The following is a 19,307-nucleotide window of genomic DNA, read 5'->3' as shown; positions in this document are numbered from 1 at the left end:
TTACAAGAAGTAGTCTAGTTTAAACATGAAAAGTGTTTTAATTCTTGTCAATGTTTTGAAAATTGTAGATTAAAAAAGAATATGCAGCTTACCTCCTTGGATTCCTTTTACTGTTGCAGTTTTCCCAGCATTATCAAGACCCACCATAATCAATGTCACCTTCCTTTGAAATACCAACAAAAAGAAATTAGAATGCTGTCCTTAAAAAGTCAAATAACGTTTTACAACAAATAAACATACATTCAATATTACCAGCCAAAACCAAATGGCAAATATTCAACAAAGATTTCATCTATTTTACAAAGTGGAGGTAAAGTAAGTGGTCTATAACAAAATTTTAAAACACCTGGAAAAATATAGGAAGGGGGGGGAAGCAACAGAGGAAGACTTAACTCTTATTTCAGTTGTACAATATTTAGAACACGGTACTAAAAACGTCAAGGGAATGATTTAATATATTAAGATGCATTTTGAAGAGCATTTGTGAAATATTTCGTATTGTGAAGCAAGAGAAACTATCTTGCCTCTGGATAAAAATTTGATACATATAGGTAGTCCTCGAGTTACGAGTGTAATGTAGCCTGCCCATTCCACTCGTAAATCGAAAACTAGTAGAGTGAATTTCATAAATTGAACGAGATCACTCCCTTGCTCATTAAAATGCATGCAGCTCATTAAGTGCACTAGGTATCTCAGGGTGGGGAAGGCCCTGGGGGGCGGTCTAGTGATGGAACAGGCCCCCAAGGCCTCTCTGACCCACTAAGAAACCGCATGCTTCCCCCCCCTTCCCGCTGCACCAGTCACTTAGCTTGCAAAATCTGCCTCCTCTCTGCCTCCTCTCTGCGGTTTCTTTCCTTTGAGGGAGAGGAGAAAAGCTTGCAAATTTGAGGGCAGGAACAAAGCCTTCAAATGAGTGGGGACACATTGCGGGGTCAGGTCCCTCGCACCCACATCTAAACCGGCAGTGGGGGCAACCATATGAGCAACCATGAACCCCCTCCCCAGCCAGTCAGCCACTCCACCCGACTTAGTCCTCGCCTGGCCGGCTGGATGGCACGCATCCTCACAGGTCTTCTCTTCCTCCTCGTCCTCCTCACTCAAGCGGTGGCAGGAGCTTGGGTGTCTTGGCTCCGTCTGAGTGGAGGAAAGCAGAGGTGAAGCAGCAAGACTGCTCTCAAACAGTAAGACCCAGGTGCGCTGCTTGCTTGTGTGTGCTGGCCTTATTGAAAGCAATCCTGCTGCTGCGCCTCTGCTTTTCTCCACTCAGATGGAGCCGAGAAACCCAAGCTGCTGCCGCTAATAAACTTCTTATCCAAAGGGAGACCTTGGGGGAACTGGATTCTCCCTCTGTGAGCAAATGGGGCAGTTCACAACGAAGCAAATCGCTTCATTTTCAAATGTCAGATAGGCGCACATCAGCTTCTTATCCAAAGGGAGACCATGGGGAAACTGGATTCTCCCTCTGTGCAAATGGGGCAGTTCAGAACAAAGCAAATTTGCTGTGTTTTCAAGCTCCCCATCTCACCAAGATCTCCCTTCGGATAAAAGGTGTTTGAGTGCCTATGGGAGCCGTGGAAACGCAGCAATTCGCTGCATTTTCAAGCATTGCATTCACACTCAGATGAAGCTCCCCATCTCCCCAAGGTCTCCATTGGGATAAAACGTGTTTGAACGGCAGCAGCTTGAGTTTCTCTGCTCCATCCGAGTGAAAAGAAGCAGAGGCACAAAGTGGGATTGCTCTCAATGAGGCCACGCACATGAACGAGCAACGCACCTGCGTCTTGAGAGCAATACTGGTCTATGCCTCCGTTTTCTTCCGTTGGGACGGAACGGAGAAACTTAAGCCACTGCTGCTCAAATCTCAATCTCTCTTAAGGTCTGGGTTTGGATAAAAAATGTTTGACTAGCAGCTTGAGAGGGAATGCTCACACAAGCGGCCAGCAAGCATACATGCAGCTCCATTTTTGCAAGCAGAGTGCAGGTGCACTTGCCACTCACACAAATGGAATGTGTATATACATGCTCACACGCTGATCGTGCAAGTGAGGATGCTCGTGAGCTCTCAGCAGCCATTTCCACAGCCCAGTTGCAAGCCCCTCACGGCCTACTAGTGGCCCACAGGTTGGAGACCCCTGATGTAGAAATCTTTTAGCAAGATCAAAGTTTGGATTACAGAGGCTTCAGTAAAATATCTTTTAAGGCTAATTGTGGAGTAAATAAAGTATCATACAACGTGCAAAAGAAATGTCTAATCCAAATTTATAGTGAACTAAGATGAAGTCCCTTTAAATGATTTGAAATGCTTATTTCCAGGTTTTTGCCACCTAGGCTGAGTTGCCTTTTACAGGACAAGCTACCAACAGACGACTCACCTTCTGTCTCTTAACTATTTATAGCTATTTTCCTTTCTATTACTTTTCCAGTCTCTTGAAAAATTTCTCTTATAAGCCCTGTTCTCTGTAAACAGGGCAATGGATAACTGGAAGTATGCCTGATGTAAGATCTTTGCAGCATGGCCAACAGAATAGGCAAAAAGCACCCAAAAAAATGTCATAAACCTAAAATGGATAATAATCTTGTGTTATGTTTCCCTCTGATCTTAATATGGACGCCCCCCATTCTCATTTCCCCCATGTATCAATAACACTTCATGCATCCAACTATACTTTTAAAAATATATGACATAATTAAATTACAGAAAATCTTCCTTATAGTATTTCAGATAATATTTTGCTTTAGTCTATCCTCTGTGAAAATGAGTTAACTACAGGTCTAAATAACTTCATACCTGCTGTACCATCTGTAATCTTCAAAGTTACTTTAAAAAATGAGTATTTTAAAGCTGGTTATTTACCTGACAGGTTCTCGCCACCGCTTCAGCCAGCTGCAGCAATTGGCCATCAGACTGTACATCCCTTTCCAACAGCCATTCAGAACACCAAATAAACTGCAGGTATGGTATATTGACTAATAGCAGGATATTCAATCAAGGGGGACTCACAGCTGAAAAGATCAATTTGAATATTGACCTATCACCAAAAAAAAAGATAGGGGGGAGTAAGAATACACAATAAATTCTTTATTCTTTCAAACCAATATCACTAAAGAACTACTTCTACAACATAGCATACACTCTCCTACAATGAGCTTTTATTTTGTGGAGCCACATCTTATTTAAAATGTAATATTTACAGCCAGAGTGCAGCACACTCTTCTTTTATCCAAGAAAAGCATTTTTTTAGATATCTATGCATATGAAAATATATAGCTGTAGATTCCTACCCCATTCCTTAATCAGGAATTAACTGAATATTCTCAAAAATTGGATTTGTAGAAGCTACATTCAGTAAAAACAGGATATTCACAGAATTCCACAAAACATAAAATACTTTTATAATAAATGTTAAAACTAAAAAAATCAAAGAAAAAGGACAAATAACACAGGTTGAATAAATGAAAATAGAATAAAAATTAAAAGCTTTCTTCATTGTCAAATGGATCAAATAGTGGGCCATAAATCCAAAGTATATTATTTTAGAAAATAGTTTACTGTATTCAAAGCAGGCCAGAAAAGAAATTGTAACGATTAACAGTGATTTAAGTACAACATATACTACAGTATTTCCTAGCAATTTTTATACTATGGGCACAGTTCTGAGCAAGCACTGGTTCTTTACAATAGACAACCACTAGCAGAAACAAAGCAGAATCATCTTACAATCTCCTTACATAAACAGGGAGGTCATTCTATAATAAATGATTTAAAGTAGGTCATTCTATAAGTAGATTATTGTATAATAATTGATTTTAAAAAGAGAGGGCCAGATCATAAAATTGTTAATAGTATTATTTTTAATAGTAATGAAAGCTTTATGTATCCAATTGTGACATGTATTATTTGTAAGTAAGTCATGGATGAAATATTGTTTCATTAATGTATTTTTCAATTAAGTCAGGTATAAGATCTGCTGTAGGCTGATTTGTAGAATATATCCAAAACTTCTAATAAAGCATATGTATTTGGTTTAAAAAATACAATTAGAGATGTAGTTAACTGCCCTGGAATTTGAACCATTAACTATAAAAGCAATGGATTTATTTATTTAAAATTAAGCAATGTGGCTAAGTCAGAGAGCTTCCTGGATCAAGTATGGCTTTTAAATCATAACTAAAGTTCATTCTGCAACTTGATTCTCAGATTGAACCACCTAATTTTCCAATGCTACTTCATACAGGCATGAGTGTTTCATGACACCTTGTGTACGACATCAAATGTAAAGAATACAACTGTGATTCATGCACAGATTATTCTGATTCATGCTGCCATTGCTATGACTCCCATCAAATGCTTCTCTACGGACAAAATTCAACTTTCCTTGATAGCGTATTCAACTGCTCAAATAATAAAAACACGATAATCTCTATAGACTAAATATGCATACTCCCCAAAAAGTGTAGGTTGTGAGCTATTATACAAACTTACAAATAACTGTAAGCTTTGGTCCCACATTAGAAAGTAACTGCTTCTGCTTTTATATTGTGTGTTGCATTCTCCAATAAAGCAGCATAAACATTAAACATTAATTGCATTTCATCATCCATTTTAAATTCCTGAGAGAAGCCCGCGGACGGAGGCAGTTATTCAACGCCACCAAGTCGTTCGACTCGCAAATTACTGTTGTACCAGAAGCACATAACAGCGCGCCCAGCAAACCAGACTGAACGATTTGGGCCGCTTTATGAGAACTGCCCTGTTACAGTGATTTATCAGCGTGGCCAGAGGGGGAAAAAAAAGGGAATGCGCCAAGCCTTCGGCCTCTAACAGCAGCCCGGGCGCCTCTCTCGTCCCCACGTTAAATTAAGTTTCACAAAGCTCTCCCGCCCCCGAGGCCCCCTGACCGTCTTCTCGTCTCCCCGTCGCTGAGAAATCCTATAGTAGCCATAGATTCTCGGGTTGGCCCTTCTAGAAAGTCACGTGACCACGCCTCTTTCGCAGGTTTAAAAAAAAAACTCTACGTCTTCACGTGACGCTCCTGAAGTATGCTTATTGGCTAATCTCCGATAGCAACGGGGCGCAGGAAGGACGCGTAACTACGTCGGTCTCCCTTAGCTACGAAAGTGGGAGGGGGGGGAGAGAGAGAGAGAGGCAAACAGAGACAGAACGTAAATGAGGAAAGGAAACAGCCAATGAAGAATGCCTTGAGTGATGGCACTCATCAATCATTAGTCCCCCAAGGAGGCAGGATTTAGTTTCCAGAGTGAGGGATGCGCGCCTGGAATTCTTGAATTGGATTGCTGCTTTTTTTTTTCCCCTGTGCGCGTGCGCTCCTAGAAAACGATTTAGCGACGGGTGTAAGAGGAAAATAATTTGTGAAGATTTTACAAAACTATAAAGCCGGTCCGGTATAATCTCCAATCTTGACATTTGACCGCCAAAGGAAAAAAAAATTAAAATACTTTGTTAGTCTACTGCAGGATCACAGTTCTGGAGAAGTTTTAACATTTCCACAGGTTTCCTCCTTAGGAGAACAAGCAGAATAGGAGCTAGAGGATTATTGATACTTGCTTGGCCAGCTTCCAGAGGTCAAGCACTTTGAAAGTTCAATAAGATTTTAATCCTTATTCTTGATACAGTAGCAATAAGTTTTTCAGAAGAGCACTCTGCTATTTCCACTCTGAAGGAGTTTCACCTAGCAACATTTTTGTTTTTATTGTTATTAATGTTTCTGAGGTCTAACTGACCAATGTGGGATTACAAAAAGAAGACAGATTCTGAAGTGGCTCAGATGTCATCTGAAGAACTGTCCTGATTCTGTTTTAAGCACCTTAAATTTTTGATTGAGGGCAAGATTTGTTCTTTTGTATCAAGATAGCAAAACATAATTTACTATATTAGAAACGATAAATGTTCCAAAATGTATAAATTTTAGTTGTTTTGCTGAGTTTCTTCATTTATTTTGGCTATCCTAATTTGAAGATGTATTCCATCACTACTAACCCTAGCTTGTTGAAGAATTATGACTATTGCATAATTCTATATACACTATATCTATTTGGTTTACCTTAAATTTAATTAGAATGTTGCCATTCACAAGGGAATCATTTACAAGCCTTCATAGTAAACAAGGATTTGGAATGTATAAAATATTGACCAGATGTCTTTCTCTCTTTGTATGTGTGTGTGTGTGTGTGTGTGTGTGTGTATTTTGGTAAACTAAGTAAAACTTGTGTATTTATCCTTTTTTTTTACTAAGTTGCCTTATACTGAGATCAGAAAAGCTTGTACATATATTGTGACCTCAAGTCTGAACTAAGGTTGGATTGAGGTTGGTTTTTTTTGTTGTTGTTGTTAAATGACCACGGAGACGTCCTCGGACAAACGCTGGCTCTTCGGCTTTGAAACGGAGATGAGCACCGGCCCCTAGAGTTGGAAACAACTAGCACACATGTGTGGGGGAACCTTTACCTTTACCTTTTTAAAAACAAACTATACATTGACAATTATCAGACAAATATGTCCTATTGCAAGAAGTAATTTTTAAAAAATTGTGAGTATATCTGGGCACTTAACTTGGCAAAGTTGCAAAACTGGTTGCCTTTGCTTTTTCCAGGACATTTTTTCTTCCAGCTTCCTAGTGTAACCCTAGAACTTCCTGTTTAGCTTCTGGGGCTTTCTGTCAGTGCTAAGAATCGGGTCTACACATTAAGTTCCAGTTTTATTGTCCATGCCTATACACATGAATCTAGTCAATTAACAGCCAGCACTAAATTCTCACCAGATAAGAGTGAATGCAATTTAAGAAAGGATGGACTTTGGTCTTTTGTGAGAATGTAACAACTCCAGACTGATTCTTCTCTTGATTCTGCTCCCTGGCTCTGCCTGTCCTTTTCCTACACTTTCTAAAATGATCAAACTCATAAGAAATAAAATGATTCTAGTCCCTGAAAGTGTATATCAATAAACTGGTTGCAGTTCAAATCTGAACATCAGGGGTACAAAAAAAGGAGCTCCATGCAGTCTATCAAATATTCTTTTGGTGATTCCCCCCTCCCCCCAAAAGTCCCAAAATGGCTGTCTTAAGAATTGCAGATATTTCGGGGACTATTTGGCCACAAAAAATCCATAGGTATCTTCACCAATGGGTCATGATTCCTCTAGCTTTTGGAGTGTAACATTGACAAGCAGGTGCATGTAGGATTGTATTGTTACAGCAATGTAACACAAGCTAATGTGTCTATTTATTTATTTATTTAGGTCAATAGGATTCACTAACAGATGCCATTTAAGATGCCATGCAAATTTCTTTCTTGTTCGTCAACAAGCTATCTCTAATTAGAATTCAATTGTAATATGTGATTAAAGCCAAGACTGAGTTACTTAAATCGTAATTCATTTAAAGTCATCCATAGCAATTCACTGATGTTGTCTTTGGAGGATAGTCTTCAAAAAGCTGTCCATTACATTAAAATTGCAACATTCTGTATTATAAACAGTGGGCATCACATGACACTTTCCCCCCAAATTAAATGCACCACCGGTTTATTCTGGAAAAAAACAGTTGTCTTAAGATTGTGTGAGATTTAAAAACCCAAAATTTGATACTCACAACTCAAAGACAAGTCTGGTTAACAAAGGCAAAGATTTATTGAAAAGAAAATTGAAAATAATAAAGAAAATAAAGAAGAAAGAAAGCGTTTGCAAACGGGCCTCTTAGACCCTTCCCAAGTTGGATTGGGTTCAAAGAGCCCGCTAAGCAAGTTTCAAAGTGGGCATTTTATACTCTTTCAGGATACATGCCATTCCTAAGAAGCTTAAGTCATTCTTTGAAGTTGTTTCCTATTTCTAAAGGGGTCCTTCTGACCATTACCATCTATCCCTTATGATCTTATCTAGATCTTATCTCGTTTACTTGTAATTTCCACCTTGGTTGTAATTTCCACCTTGGTCCGATGTTCCTGTCTCTCGGAAGCTTTTTAACATTTCAAAAGAATTTGTTGATTACCATTTGTGAGTTCTCTGTCTGAGCAGGAAGATAGCCCCACATCTTAGTGTTACATTTGATACAATTCATTGGTGTTACATTTTATACAATTTATAAAAGAATAACCTTTATTTATTTTCCTTTAATTGCATAAAACAGATCTGCAGAAGCAGCCAGAGAGGCTGGGATCGTAGGCATTAAAACTCCGATGGCTTGGTTTCTAGCTCGCTGTGCAAAAACAGCCTAACGGTTGCCAACGAGCAGTAGCTTTGATTTTGGAAGGAGGAACTGGAAGTAAACTGCCCCTCTCCGTGTTATGGCAACGAAGACAACCAAACGGCAATTTCTCCTCCTCCTCTCTGCCTCTTTCTCTCGCAGGCGCGCACGCAAGGACACAAGCGCACACAGGGTCCTTTTGAGCAAACCCTTCAGCCCCGCGGGAGGTTCAGCAGCTTCTGGGCCACTGCCATAATGTCCTCCCCCTCGGCCTTCCTGTTTACCCACCGCTTGAAATGGACAGGACCGCTTCCAGGAACTGTCTTGCCTTCGAATGAGGCCATCCCCCAACCAGTCTCCTCTCCCTCCCGCTCTGCAGGAGGACGAGAACCAGGCAGAACATTGTCCTCGCTTCCCGATACTGTGTGAACAACCAGACGACCGCTGAGAGCAGATGCCAGCATCCGCTGCTTAGCTCGGAAAGAAGATACACCGACCCCGTTCGTCTATTACTCTCAACTTCTCCCCTAAGAATGAGACTCCTGGACGTTGTTTGCCTGCTTAATTACGGCCTCTTTATTGCAGCGACCGCGATCTCGCTCTCAGAGGCAAGGACGTGTAAGTAAAATTGGTCTGCTTTCCAACTTTCGACAGAGTTCGGTGTGACTTGCGGTTTGGGGGGTTTTTATTACTTTTTTTTTAATTTTTATTTTTTAGTTAATTTGGACCTGTTTTGGGCTTTCTTCCTCAAGCTGGATAAGGGTAAGGATCGTTACAGCATCAGTTAATGTCAAGTTGCAGCAAAAGCTAGGGTGATCTACCGTTGGTAATGGTAGAACAAACTAGATTAATTTTAGCTAAAAGGCCAAGAAAATTATACATAATATTCCACATGATCTAAATATGTGGAAGAATAACAAGAAACTCTTTCTAACTCTGTACACTGTCTGACCATGAGTGTGTTATTGTAAATAACTCTTTAGTAGTTAATGATAAATTATATAGATCATGGACCAACTGTTACCATTACTTTGAGCTTTAAAGTGGGGGGGAGCCTAATTGAAGATGAGAAAAGTAGTGTCTAGAATATAATTTTACAGCGTTGAATTATGGCCTACACAGGTGAACAACCCACCCACTTTTTTTGACTAAGTGGGGGCTGCGTTCAAAGTATTTCTCCCAGCATGTCCCAAGATGTTAGCTATCATTTGAAACTTTGAAATGCATTTTCATTTCCAACCTGCAGGTAATTTTGGTTCCATTATACAACCTCAGTTTAATACAGAATGTTCATGTGAATAATCTCTAGTTACAGACTCTGAAATTACCAAATTAACAACATAGCTAAATGTAAGAAAATATCCAAAAGAAAACTTTGTCTCCTTTTGTTAATATTGATTGGTGGGTCCAAAGGTGTTGCAGTTATCTTTGTTGCATAAATCAAATAATTCCCTAGGAATGAAGATCAACATCTGTTGAAAGTAAAATCAAGCAGCTCTTGCTTATTATAAGCCAATTAGCCTGCTGAATGTTATAAATAAGCTTTATGCTAGACAACTATGTTGGAAGCTACCTATTTGGCTATATGGAAACAATATAGGTTTAAGGAAAGTTGGATGACTTTGGATTAAACCCTCATTTTATAATTTTATTGAAAAATACACATGATATCTCTGATTATTTTTCTGATTACCAGTGACATTCTTTGAAATAAAATTGAGTGAACATCTATATCACCATAATACCATACAGATAGTCCTCAGGTGTCAATGCAATTAGGACCTGAATTTCTGTTCCTAAGTGATGTAGTCATGAATCATAATATTATTTGACCTCATCACTTAGCATGGCAATCCCAGCAGTCCTAGTTGCAGAACTGTGTAGTTGTTAAGCAGAAGAGATGGGAGTCCCAGGCAAGAACATAGTGACTTGGACAGATGCTGTGGGGTCTGCGTTAGTGCTATGGGCAGAAACTCCATGTTGCAGGTGGGCCACGGGTTGGTTAATGGCAACTGCAGTCTGTTCAGTGGAAGTCACAGATGGTCGCTATGCAGTCTATACTGCAGACACTTGCAAGCCGTCTGAGCTACCAGCAGGCACAACCATGGCATATGAGTGGGTAGGGTTTGCTATGGAGTACAAGATCCCTCCATATCTGAGATTATCAGGAGAAAAAGGGGGTTGACTTATGGGAGCGATTTGCGACTATCTCTGCCAACTTCCCCATTGATTTTGCTTGTGGGAAGCCAGTAGGGAAATTCACAAATGGCAATCACATGACTGCAGGAATTGCTGCAATAGCCAGATCTTCAAGGACCCATCATAAATACCATTCATTCAGCTTATCATAACTATGTAGGGTCATTGAATGAGTGGTTGTAACTACATGTATACATAAAATTTAATCATCAGGTCTATTATCAGAAGCAACCCCAATATAGAAACAAATCAAACAGGTATATTTTGGGCTACTTGTTTCATTATTAACTCATTGGTTGAAAGTATTACTAAGCTAAATTTCTATGTTCCTGTGTTGGTGTACAGATTTCTTCTGTCTCCAGCACTGTGACATTTTTAGTTGATTGACAGGTTTTTGGGCATTACCAGAGAGCAGCTGGTAAAAGTTAACTTGCATGTATGGATGCTAAAACAGCAGATCCTTAAGGATATTGGTTATTTTACCTCTTCACAAATAATGATGATCTTTTTAAGGACATTCAATGATCTTGGGAGTCAGGTGCCATTCAATATTTCATAAATAATTGAGTATAATAACTGAAGTGAACCCGAAACATAAAGATACACAGATATTGAGCTGCTGTGTTATCATAAACACCATATAAACTATATTCTCTTATCCAATTATCATGTTATGAGAACATAATTCTTTGGCCACATAACGAGAAGAGGGGATTCATTGGAAAAGACCCTGATGTTTGGAAACATTGAAGGCAAAATGAGAAAGGGACAGCAGAGGATGAGATGGTTAGATAATGTCATTGATGCTATGAGCAACAACTCCGGGAGAGAGTGGAGGACAGGAAGGCCTAGGGTGCTGCGGTCCATGGGGTCTCAAAAAGTCGGATATGACTTAGCGACTGAACAACAACAATAAATAGTTGCTACCCATATGGAGAATGTGGGGTATGACACAAAATGTTACATTTGACATACAGGAAAAAAATCTATAATACTACAAATATTGTAACAGTAATGCTACTGTTGCTAAAGATGTAGATAACTTCTCTGTCCTTGTTTACATCTAGTAAAATAAAAGGAGAAAGGATAAAAATGTACCCTGTTCATGTCCAAAGGACATTTTTACATCAAGAACTAAAAAGGTGATTGTACTTCACAAAAACTCTTGTGTTGTGATACTTTTATTAAGCTTTAAGGTGCTACTTTTTAGATGCACAGATATTCTCCCCCGCCCTCCCCCCAGTAGCTGCTGATGAAATTTCTCCTTGAAACATTTAAAAGCTATGGAGTGTTCTCAAGATCTGGATTTAGTAACGTTAAAGCCTCTCGAGGGATTATGTATGCATTGATTCAAATTCTTTCACTGAACTTTAGAATCAAAAGGATTTTCTGCTCTGTTGTTTACTATGATAGGCAAAATGACTCACCAAAGGAGAATTGCTGAAATTCTTAGTTCCTTTCTGCCCGTTCCAGCACTTTCAGAAGTAACCAAGAAGCAACAATAAGGTTGCCTATGTTTTACTGATTTGAAAAATGCACGTGCTGCATGTAAATCACTTCTTTATTTGAAGTAATATTTTTTTAAAAAAAAAATCTTAATACCTGTAGGCCACAAAAATATATAGCAAATAAATGTTTCTATTAGAAACTATTTCTAATAGAATAAGGCTGCAAACTTCTACATAATTACTTGCAAGACCTACTTTTGTGTGGTGTAATACAGCACATACAAATGCACACATGCCTAGGATGTGGTGGGTTGACCTTTCTGACTCCTGAGAGGAAGGGGACCCTCTTTCAACAATCCCTCTTTCACCTTCCCACAAGTCCTGGAACAGCCTGTTTGATAAATGCTGCTATTACCTATTTTCCTCCAGATAAATGCTCCCACAAATAAAGTGAAGTGGTCACCAGTTCTCCTGTTGTAGCTTAACTGAGCACAAGAATGCCTGACCTCCTTGAAATCCTTTCAAAATGAGAGTCAAAGTTTCAGATAAGAATTCAAATCTTTATTATGTATATTGCACTTGCAATAATTGAAAAGGAATTTAGAAAAGGAAAACAGAAAAACAAACAACAGCCAAATTCAACAAACTATTTTAAAAGTTTAATACGTATGTTACAACTAGATCATTTCCCATAAAACAAAACCTAAGTATTCTACATCTATATCCACTGTTTCCTAGAGTGGACCCCTGAGGGCCTACGATGTCGTCACAGGAAATATGTGAAGGCTTGAAGAAATGTTAATATTTAAATCTTGAGTTAAGTCTTGGGGGGGGGGTCTGTGGCCATGATGTATGGCCACAAAAGATATTTAAAGGGGGGTTCGTGGTGAAGAAAAGGTTGAACATCTCCTTTTTGAAGACCTCCAATTAAGATGAGCCTATTTATTCTAATCAGATTTTTCAACTACTTAAAATCACTTAGAAAATCAGGAATTCTTAATAATCAGCCTATATCTACTTTTCTTTCCATTTGATTTCATTTGGTCCTCACCTGTTCTTCAGTTTTATAAAATAGGACTTTCCCCTTTTGTATATAGCAGCATTTTAGACAGTCGTGGGATTCAGCCAGTTTGCACCACTTCGGCAGAACTGGTAGCTAATTTTTTGTTGCTTAGGCCCAGAATGGCCTTCCGGAAGTGGCATCCACACAGGGAACCAGTTGTTCACATTTTGAATCCCACCACTGATTTTAGATATTTATGTACAATTATTTATCTTTGGCTAGTCTTTCTTTATAGAAAGTAAACATGCCTAGCTTTTTTTTTAAAAAAAAACTGTTCCTCATAGGGCTTTGTTTTCAGATTTCAATTCATGGTAGCTCTGATCAAAATATTCTTGTATGGTGTAACTGTAGAATATTTTAATGTATTATCTTCCTTGAATTGGATATAATGACTTTAGTAATGTAGCCTATGTGTGGGTTAGCCTTTTGAGCTTTTGCATCAAAATGCTTGTTCTTATTTAGTGGTGGTCCACTAATATTCCTAGATCATTCATATGCATGGTGTTAGTAAGTCGTATCTCTATGTCCTCTATGTATTTGATTTTCCCAATCTTAATTACTTTACAGTTGATATCTTTGAGCATCGTCCTGTTAGATTTGTTGCACTATTTAAACTTCTGAAGTCATTTGAATTTTATTTGTTTATTAATTTTTTATGCAAATTTATGCATTTATATGCATCTTCCTTATAAGATGAATTGTGGTCTTGTTTCCCTTTTTAATTACTGTTTATTAACAGTTTTTTTCTTAATAAAAATTAGAAATAAAATAATGATAATGGAAAAATGAGAGGGGACAGGAGGGATAAAGTGAGCAAAAAGAGAAAGAATGAAAAGCAGTGATTTCTAATTTCTTTTGGTGCAGTAAGATACATGATAGGGTTATAATATCAACATTTTACTTTGTCTTGTTTCCTAAGGATATTAACATATGCATCTATTGTTGTTGTCAGTTCCTATCACAACCAATGGAAGATTATTTGATTGATCTAAAAAAAAGAAGGAGAACCCTTGTGTCAATCATTTTTATACTAGAAGAAAAGCTCTTGAAAACACAAAACATCCAGGATTTTGAATAATTGTTCAATAAAAAGTTTCACATTTATTTATGCTATGTGTGTTTCTTTTGAACTTACAGTATATTTATCTGTACCTGTTGGAAGTTAATAAACTGTATCCTAATAAAAAGGGGTAGGTTACTCAAATATTCTGTTTATTTTTTATTGGAAAAAGATTGAAAGAATCCATCATTTATATTTACAGCCTAAAATTAGTATATATTCTATCTTTAGTAGAATATATCTTCACTGTAGAATATATCTTCTTCACTGAAGCAGTAGGCGTGAGCTTAAATGGACTCCAGAAGATGGTAGAGGACAGGAAGGCCTGGAGGAACGTTGTCCATAGGGTCGCGATGGGTCGGACACGACTTCGCAACTAACAACAACAACTATCTTTAGTCATGTACATTGTAAATAGATCAGATTTAGAAGAGACCTTAACATTTTGACATACGTACAAAAATGTCTTCTATTCCCTACAACAGGGGCTATGAGCTGTTCAAAATCAGGCCGTCTGAAGCGTGCCTGTTCCATTTGCATAAGCAGTAGGTGCATGTGCATGCCGCTCATGCAAATGGAGCTTCATGCATGTGTGCCTTGCCCACCCCTTGCACAAAACCATCTCCTCTTCCCACACACACACCTGTCTGCAATGCCAGAAAGTTCAGTAATTCTGCCCTACAGAGAAAACTCTATTCAGTTATTTTAAACTTTTACAGCTGAACTGCAAAGGTTAAGGCGCTCCTGATCAAACTCCTTGTCTCTGTGAATGCCTAAGTGAACAGAAGTTAACCAAACAGCTACATGGTTTTAAAATTAAGCACAACATCTTTTAGTAGATTTGAATACATACATACTTACAAATTCTTTACAGATGTTCACAGACATTCGAAATGTTACAAGTAGGGTAGTGAATATGACAGTAGAATAGCAATAGCAATAGCACTTACACTTACTAATATACCCCCTCTCCATAGTGCTTTATAGCACTCTGTTTATGCACTTAACAGTTACCACTTTCATTTGTTATTAAACAGATTCATTTTTCTCACTAAAAGAACTACTCCTCACAATATTGGAATGATGAAGAGAGCACTGACACTGTGTTGGCACTGTAACAAGACTGTCATATCTGTCAATACTTCAAATTGGAAATAGGGATGTAGTTATTTCAATGTGCTTTGTGTTGTATAATGGGCAACTGTTCTTTATATTTCTTATTCTTTATTCGCCGTTATTCTGTTTCTCAAATCCTAACAGCATAGTTTTTATAAAGTCTGACAAACAAGACACCCAAACAATGATTTCTTTATCTTTGCTTCATTATCTAGAGAAACATTTACAGCCAATTCTTTGAATATTTCAGTGTCAATTGACTAAACCCAGAAAATGTAACATCAACAGGAAAAATAATGATATATGCCTACCTACAGCATGGCTGTTTGGGTTCAGGATTTTTATGCAACAAAGTTTCACCCCAAATGATACTTTTAACACCATGGCACATTTGTGACACTTAGTACTTATGTAATATAAGGAACATTGCTACAATGACATTTGGTGTATGAAATTCCCCACTTTGGAGTGTATGTATAAAATGATAGACCTCAGTTCTCTACCCTGGAACATTTGAATTGAAACTCATGTTTCGGATCTGTAATTCCATCACAATTTAAGAAGTCTGGTTGGAAAAAGGAACAATTGTTGTTTCCTAAGCTTGATTATTTGCCTGCAGATGATTCATTCCTCAACTAGGTAATATTATGAGTGAACTGATCCAAGCAAACTACCAGGGTCAGAGAGCACGAAGGGCTATGTACATTCTACTGAAAATGATGATTGATTATGACATTTATAAATATAGAAAATTTAAAGGCTGCTTAGAGTGGTCTTTTGTTTTTTAAAAAATCTGCTCAAGGGGGAATGCAGAAGTGCATCTCTTAAAAGAAGGAGCGTTTGTGTGCAAATAAATGTTGGCATACTTAAAAATAGCAAAATAAGATACTCATATTGATTCAAGAAGGAAAATAAGCCAAATTCATAGTTTGGTTATAACAAAGTACTGTTCATCTAAATTATCATAAAAGACAATGAAAGTTTTGAGTTCTCTAGAGTTCTTCATCAGAGTTAGTACAGAAAAAAAACCAAAGGTAAAGTACCGTATATACTTGAGTATAAGCCGAATTTTTCAGCCCACTTTTTGGGCTGAAAAACTCCACTTCGGCTTATACTCCAGTCAACAAAAAAAAAGAACTGTCCGTTCGTTCGGAACAGGCTGCTGAGAGAAGCTGCCTCGCCTGCTGCGCCCCCAACAACCGCCGCTGCCGCTTTCCCCCCCCCATCGCTCACCCGCTGCCCCCGAAAATGCAGCTGCCGCTTTCCCCCCCCATCGCTCACCCGCTGCCCCCGAAAATGCCGCTGCCGCTTTCCCCCCCATCGCTCACCCGTGCTTTCCCCCCCATCGCTCACCCGTGCTTTCCCCCCCATCGCTCACCCGTGCTTTCCCCCCCCATCGCTCACCCGTGCTTTCCCCCCCCATCGCTCACCCGTGCTTTCCCTCCCCATCGCTCACCCGTGCTTTCCCCCCCCATCGCTCACCCGTGCTTTCCCTCCCCATCGCTCACCCGTGCTTTCCCCCCCCATCGCTCACCCGTGCTTTCCCCCCCCATCGCTCACCCGTGCTTTCTCTCCCCATCGCTCACCCGTGCTTCCCCCCCCATCGCTCACCCGTGCTTTCCCCCCCCATCGCTCACCCGTGCTTTCTCTCCCCATCGCTCACCCGTGCTTTCCCCCCCCATCGCTCACCCGTGCCCAGAGCGTTGTTTCTCCCCCTCGTGCGTGCATGGGATGAGGCGAGAAACCAACAGCCTGCGTCCGTCTCTCTTTATGTATATTTCTGTATATATCTTATCTCGGGATCTAGACCTTTCGAAGGAGAAGGGGCGGCTGGAGTTCGTGAGTTGCTGTGGGACCCAAGGGTTGGGGGAAGAGAGATGGGAGGGAAAAGGGGAGAAACCTGCCGCTGGCTAGTTCTTTGTCTGATCGGGGAGCCTGAACAAAAGAGGAAACTCGGTTGAACTCTTCATCTCCCTGTCTGCCTTATCTGGCTTTTTGAAACGCACCACCGGCTGCTCCGTCCAGAAGCCCAGATTCGGGAGGGCTGCTTGGCTTCCACTTGAGCCCATCTATGTCCGCGGGCCCCCCCCCCACTACCCCTAGACCTCCGCCGCCGGCGGAGGCTGGATCCGCGCTCCGCAGCGGCAGGGCGCGGATCCAGCAGAAAGAAGCAGGCAGGCAAGGCACGGAGATCCGGAGACCTGCTGATGATTGGGGAGGTTTGGGCACCTCCCCAAACCTCAGCAGGTCTTCGGATCTCCGTGCCTTGCCTGCCTGCTTCTTTCTGCTGGATCCGCGCCCTGCCGCCGGCAGAGGCTTGTGGAGCACGGATCCAGCCTCCGCCGGCATGCAGGCAAATCCTGCTAAAGGGCTTTCCCCCCCCCACACTGGATCCACGCTCCGCAAGCCTCTGCCGGCGGCCGCAGCCTCGGGGTAGGCTTCTCCGGGGGCGCCGCCGCGATTCTGCAGGGGCCAGGTAGGGAAAACTCGCCGGGGAAAACGGGTGCCGTTGCAGCGCCAGGCGAGTTTAAAAGCAGCGGGTGCAGATGCCTGAACAAAAGAGGAAACTCGGTTGAACTCTTCATCTCCCTGTCTGCCTTATCTGGTCTTTCAAGAGGAGGGTATTCCTTTCACTTCTTGAACTTTCCCAAAGACTTGCAAACTTTTCCAACCATTACTTCCAAGGATCTTTGATGGGGAGAGAAAGCACGGGTGAGCGATGGGGGGGGGAAAGCACGGGTGAGCGACTCCGCTCCCTCCCCTCACCTCCGGGCCGGGCTTCTCGCCGGCGGGCTGGCTGGCTGGTGCTGGTCCCCGGGCGAGGAAGCGAGCAAGCGGGCGAGCGGCAGCGGCATTTTCGGGGCGGCACGGGTGAGCGATGGGGAGAGAAAGCACGGGTGAGCGATGGGGGGGGAAAGCACGGGTGAGCGATGGGGAGAGAAAGCACGGGTGAGCGATGGGGGGGGAAGCACGGGTGAGCGATGGGGAGAGAAAGCACGGGTGAGCGATGGGGGGGGAAAGCACGGGTGAGCGATGGGGGGGGAAGCACGGGTGAGCGATGGGGAGAGAAAGCACGGGTGAGCGATGGGGGGGGAAGCACGGGTGAGCGATGGGGAGAGAAAGCACGGGTGAGCGATGGGGGGGGAAAGCACGGGTGAGCGATGGGGGGGGAAAGCACGGGTGAGCGATGGGGAGAGAAAGCACGGGTGAGCGATGGGGGGGGAAAGCACGGGTGAGCGATGGGGGGGAAAGCACGGGTGAGCGATGGGGGGGGAAAGCACGGGTGAGCGATGGGGGGGGAAAGCACGGGTGAGCGATGGGGGGGGAAAGCACGGGTGAGCGATGGGGAGAGAAAGCACGGGTGAGCGAAAGAAGCAGGCAGGCAAGGCACGGAGATCCGGAGACCTGCTGACGTTTGGGGAGGTTTGGGGAGGTGCGCGCGCACCTCCCCAAATCTCCCCAAACTTCGGCAGGTCTCCGGACGGCGGCGGCTTGGGAGAGGTGCGCGCGATCCTGGAAGCACCGAAGCCTCGGCCGCGCGCAAGTCCTCGGTAAGTTCCGGGCGGTCACTTGCTTCGCGTCTCCTGAGGGAAGGGGGGGCGACTGGAGCGGGCGTGTTTCCTCGCCTGCTGGGCGCCGCGATTTGCCCAGGGAACGCGCGGGCCCCGAATGGCAGCGTGGAACGAGGAAGCGGACAGCCAGGGCTTCCCCGAGAGCCGCGGCCACACAGGGTATTCCTGTGTATTCAGGCTTGCAAAATGGCGGATCGAGCCTCTGCTGGCGGCGGAGGCTTGCAGAACGGCGGATCGGCTTATACTCGAGTCACGAACTTTTTCCAGTTTTTGGGGGTGAAAATGGGGGTCTCGGCTTATACTCGAGTCGGCTTATACTCAAGTATATACGGTACATCTAAATGTTCAAGAAACAGGCCACAGTCTGTAGGGATGCTTGAGGATAGAGGATGAGCTATATAAAAGGAACTTGATAAATTTAAACATATTAGCTTATAAGATGTATTCTTAATCATTTAAACTAAAGTGGCTGTGGCGAATTTGTGGAATTCTGGTTTTTTTTTCCACATTTTTGAGTTAGTTTGGGAAAATCAAGGGAAGCTTGGTATTCCCTTCCAGCTCTGCATGCTGACATAACAACAGCACTCAAAGTCATAAGAATTTTGGTTTTGTTCTCTGGCATTACATGATGACACAAGAGAAAGTCCTTAA

At 41.7% G+C, this 19,307-nt stretch overlaps 2 protein-coding genes across 4 annotated transcripts in view; one reads left to right on the top strand and one right to left on the bottom strand.

Annotated features, from left to right (window-relative positions):
- ARL13B (ARF like GTPase 13B) overlaps nt 1–4,959 on the bottom strand; it is a 42,617-nt gene extending 37,658 nt beyond the window's left edge. For 2 of the 3 annotated variants that reach the window (XM_081326930.1, XM_081326928.1), the window contains exons 1-3: nt 4,484–4,946; nt 2,855–3,029; nt 93–163 (exon numbers count right to left, since the gene is read on the bottom strand). In XM_081326930.1, coding sequence (XP_081183056.1) covers nt 93–163; nt 2,855–2,913 — 130 coding nt within the window. In that variant the 5' untranslated portion in view covers nt 2,914–3,029; nt 4,484–4,946. Of the gene's footprint in view, nt 1–92; nt 164–2,854; nt 3,030–4,483 lie in introns of all 3 variants that reach the window. The other variant, XM_081326929.1, reaches the window with a different exon arrangement.
- Nucleotides 1–19,307, top strand: part of PROS1 (protein S) — a 62,914-nt gene that overhangs the window by 16,901 nt on the left and 26,706 nt on the right. Inside the window, exons 2-3 of the mRNA XM_081326927.1 lie at nt 2,862–2,953; nt 8,578–8,816. Coding sequence (XP_081183053.1) covers nt 8,732–8,816 — 85 coding nt within the window. The 5' untranslated portion in view covers nt 2,862–2,953; nt 8,578–8,731. The remainder of the gene's footprint in view (nt 1–2,861; nt 2,954–8,577; nt 8,817–19,307) is intronic.

Source organism: Vipera berus (genome assembly GCF_964194415.1).
Source record: "Vipera berus genome assembly, chromosome: 4".
NCBI classification, from domain to species: domain Eukaryota; kingdom Metazoa; phylum Chordata; class Lepidosauria; order Squamata; family Viperidae; genus Vipera; species Vipera berus.
Note: the sequence above shows the minus strand (reverse complement) of the source record. Positions and strands in the feature narration are given on the sequence as shown.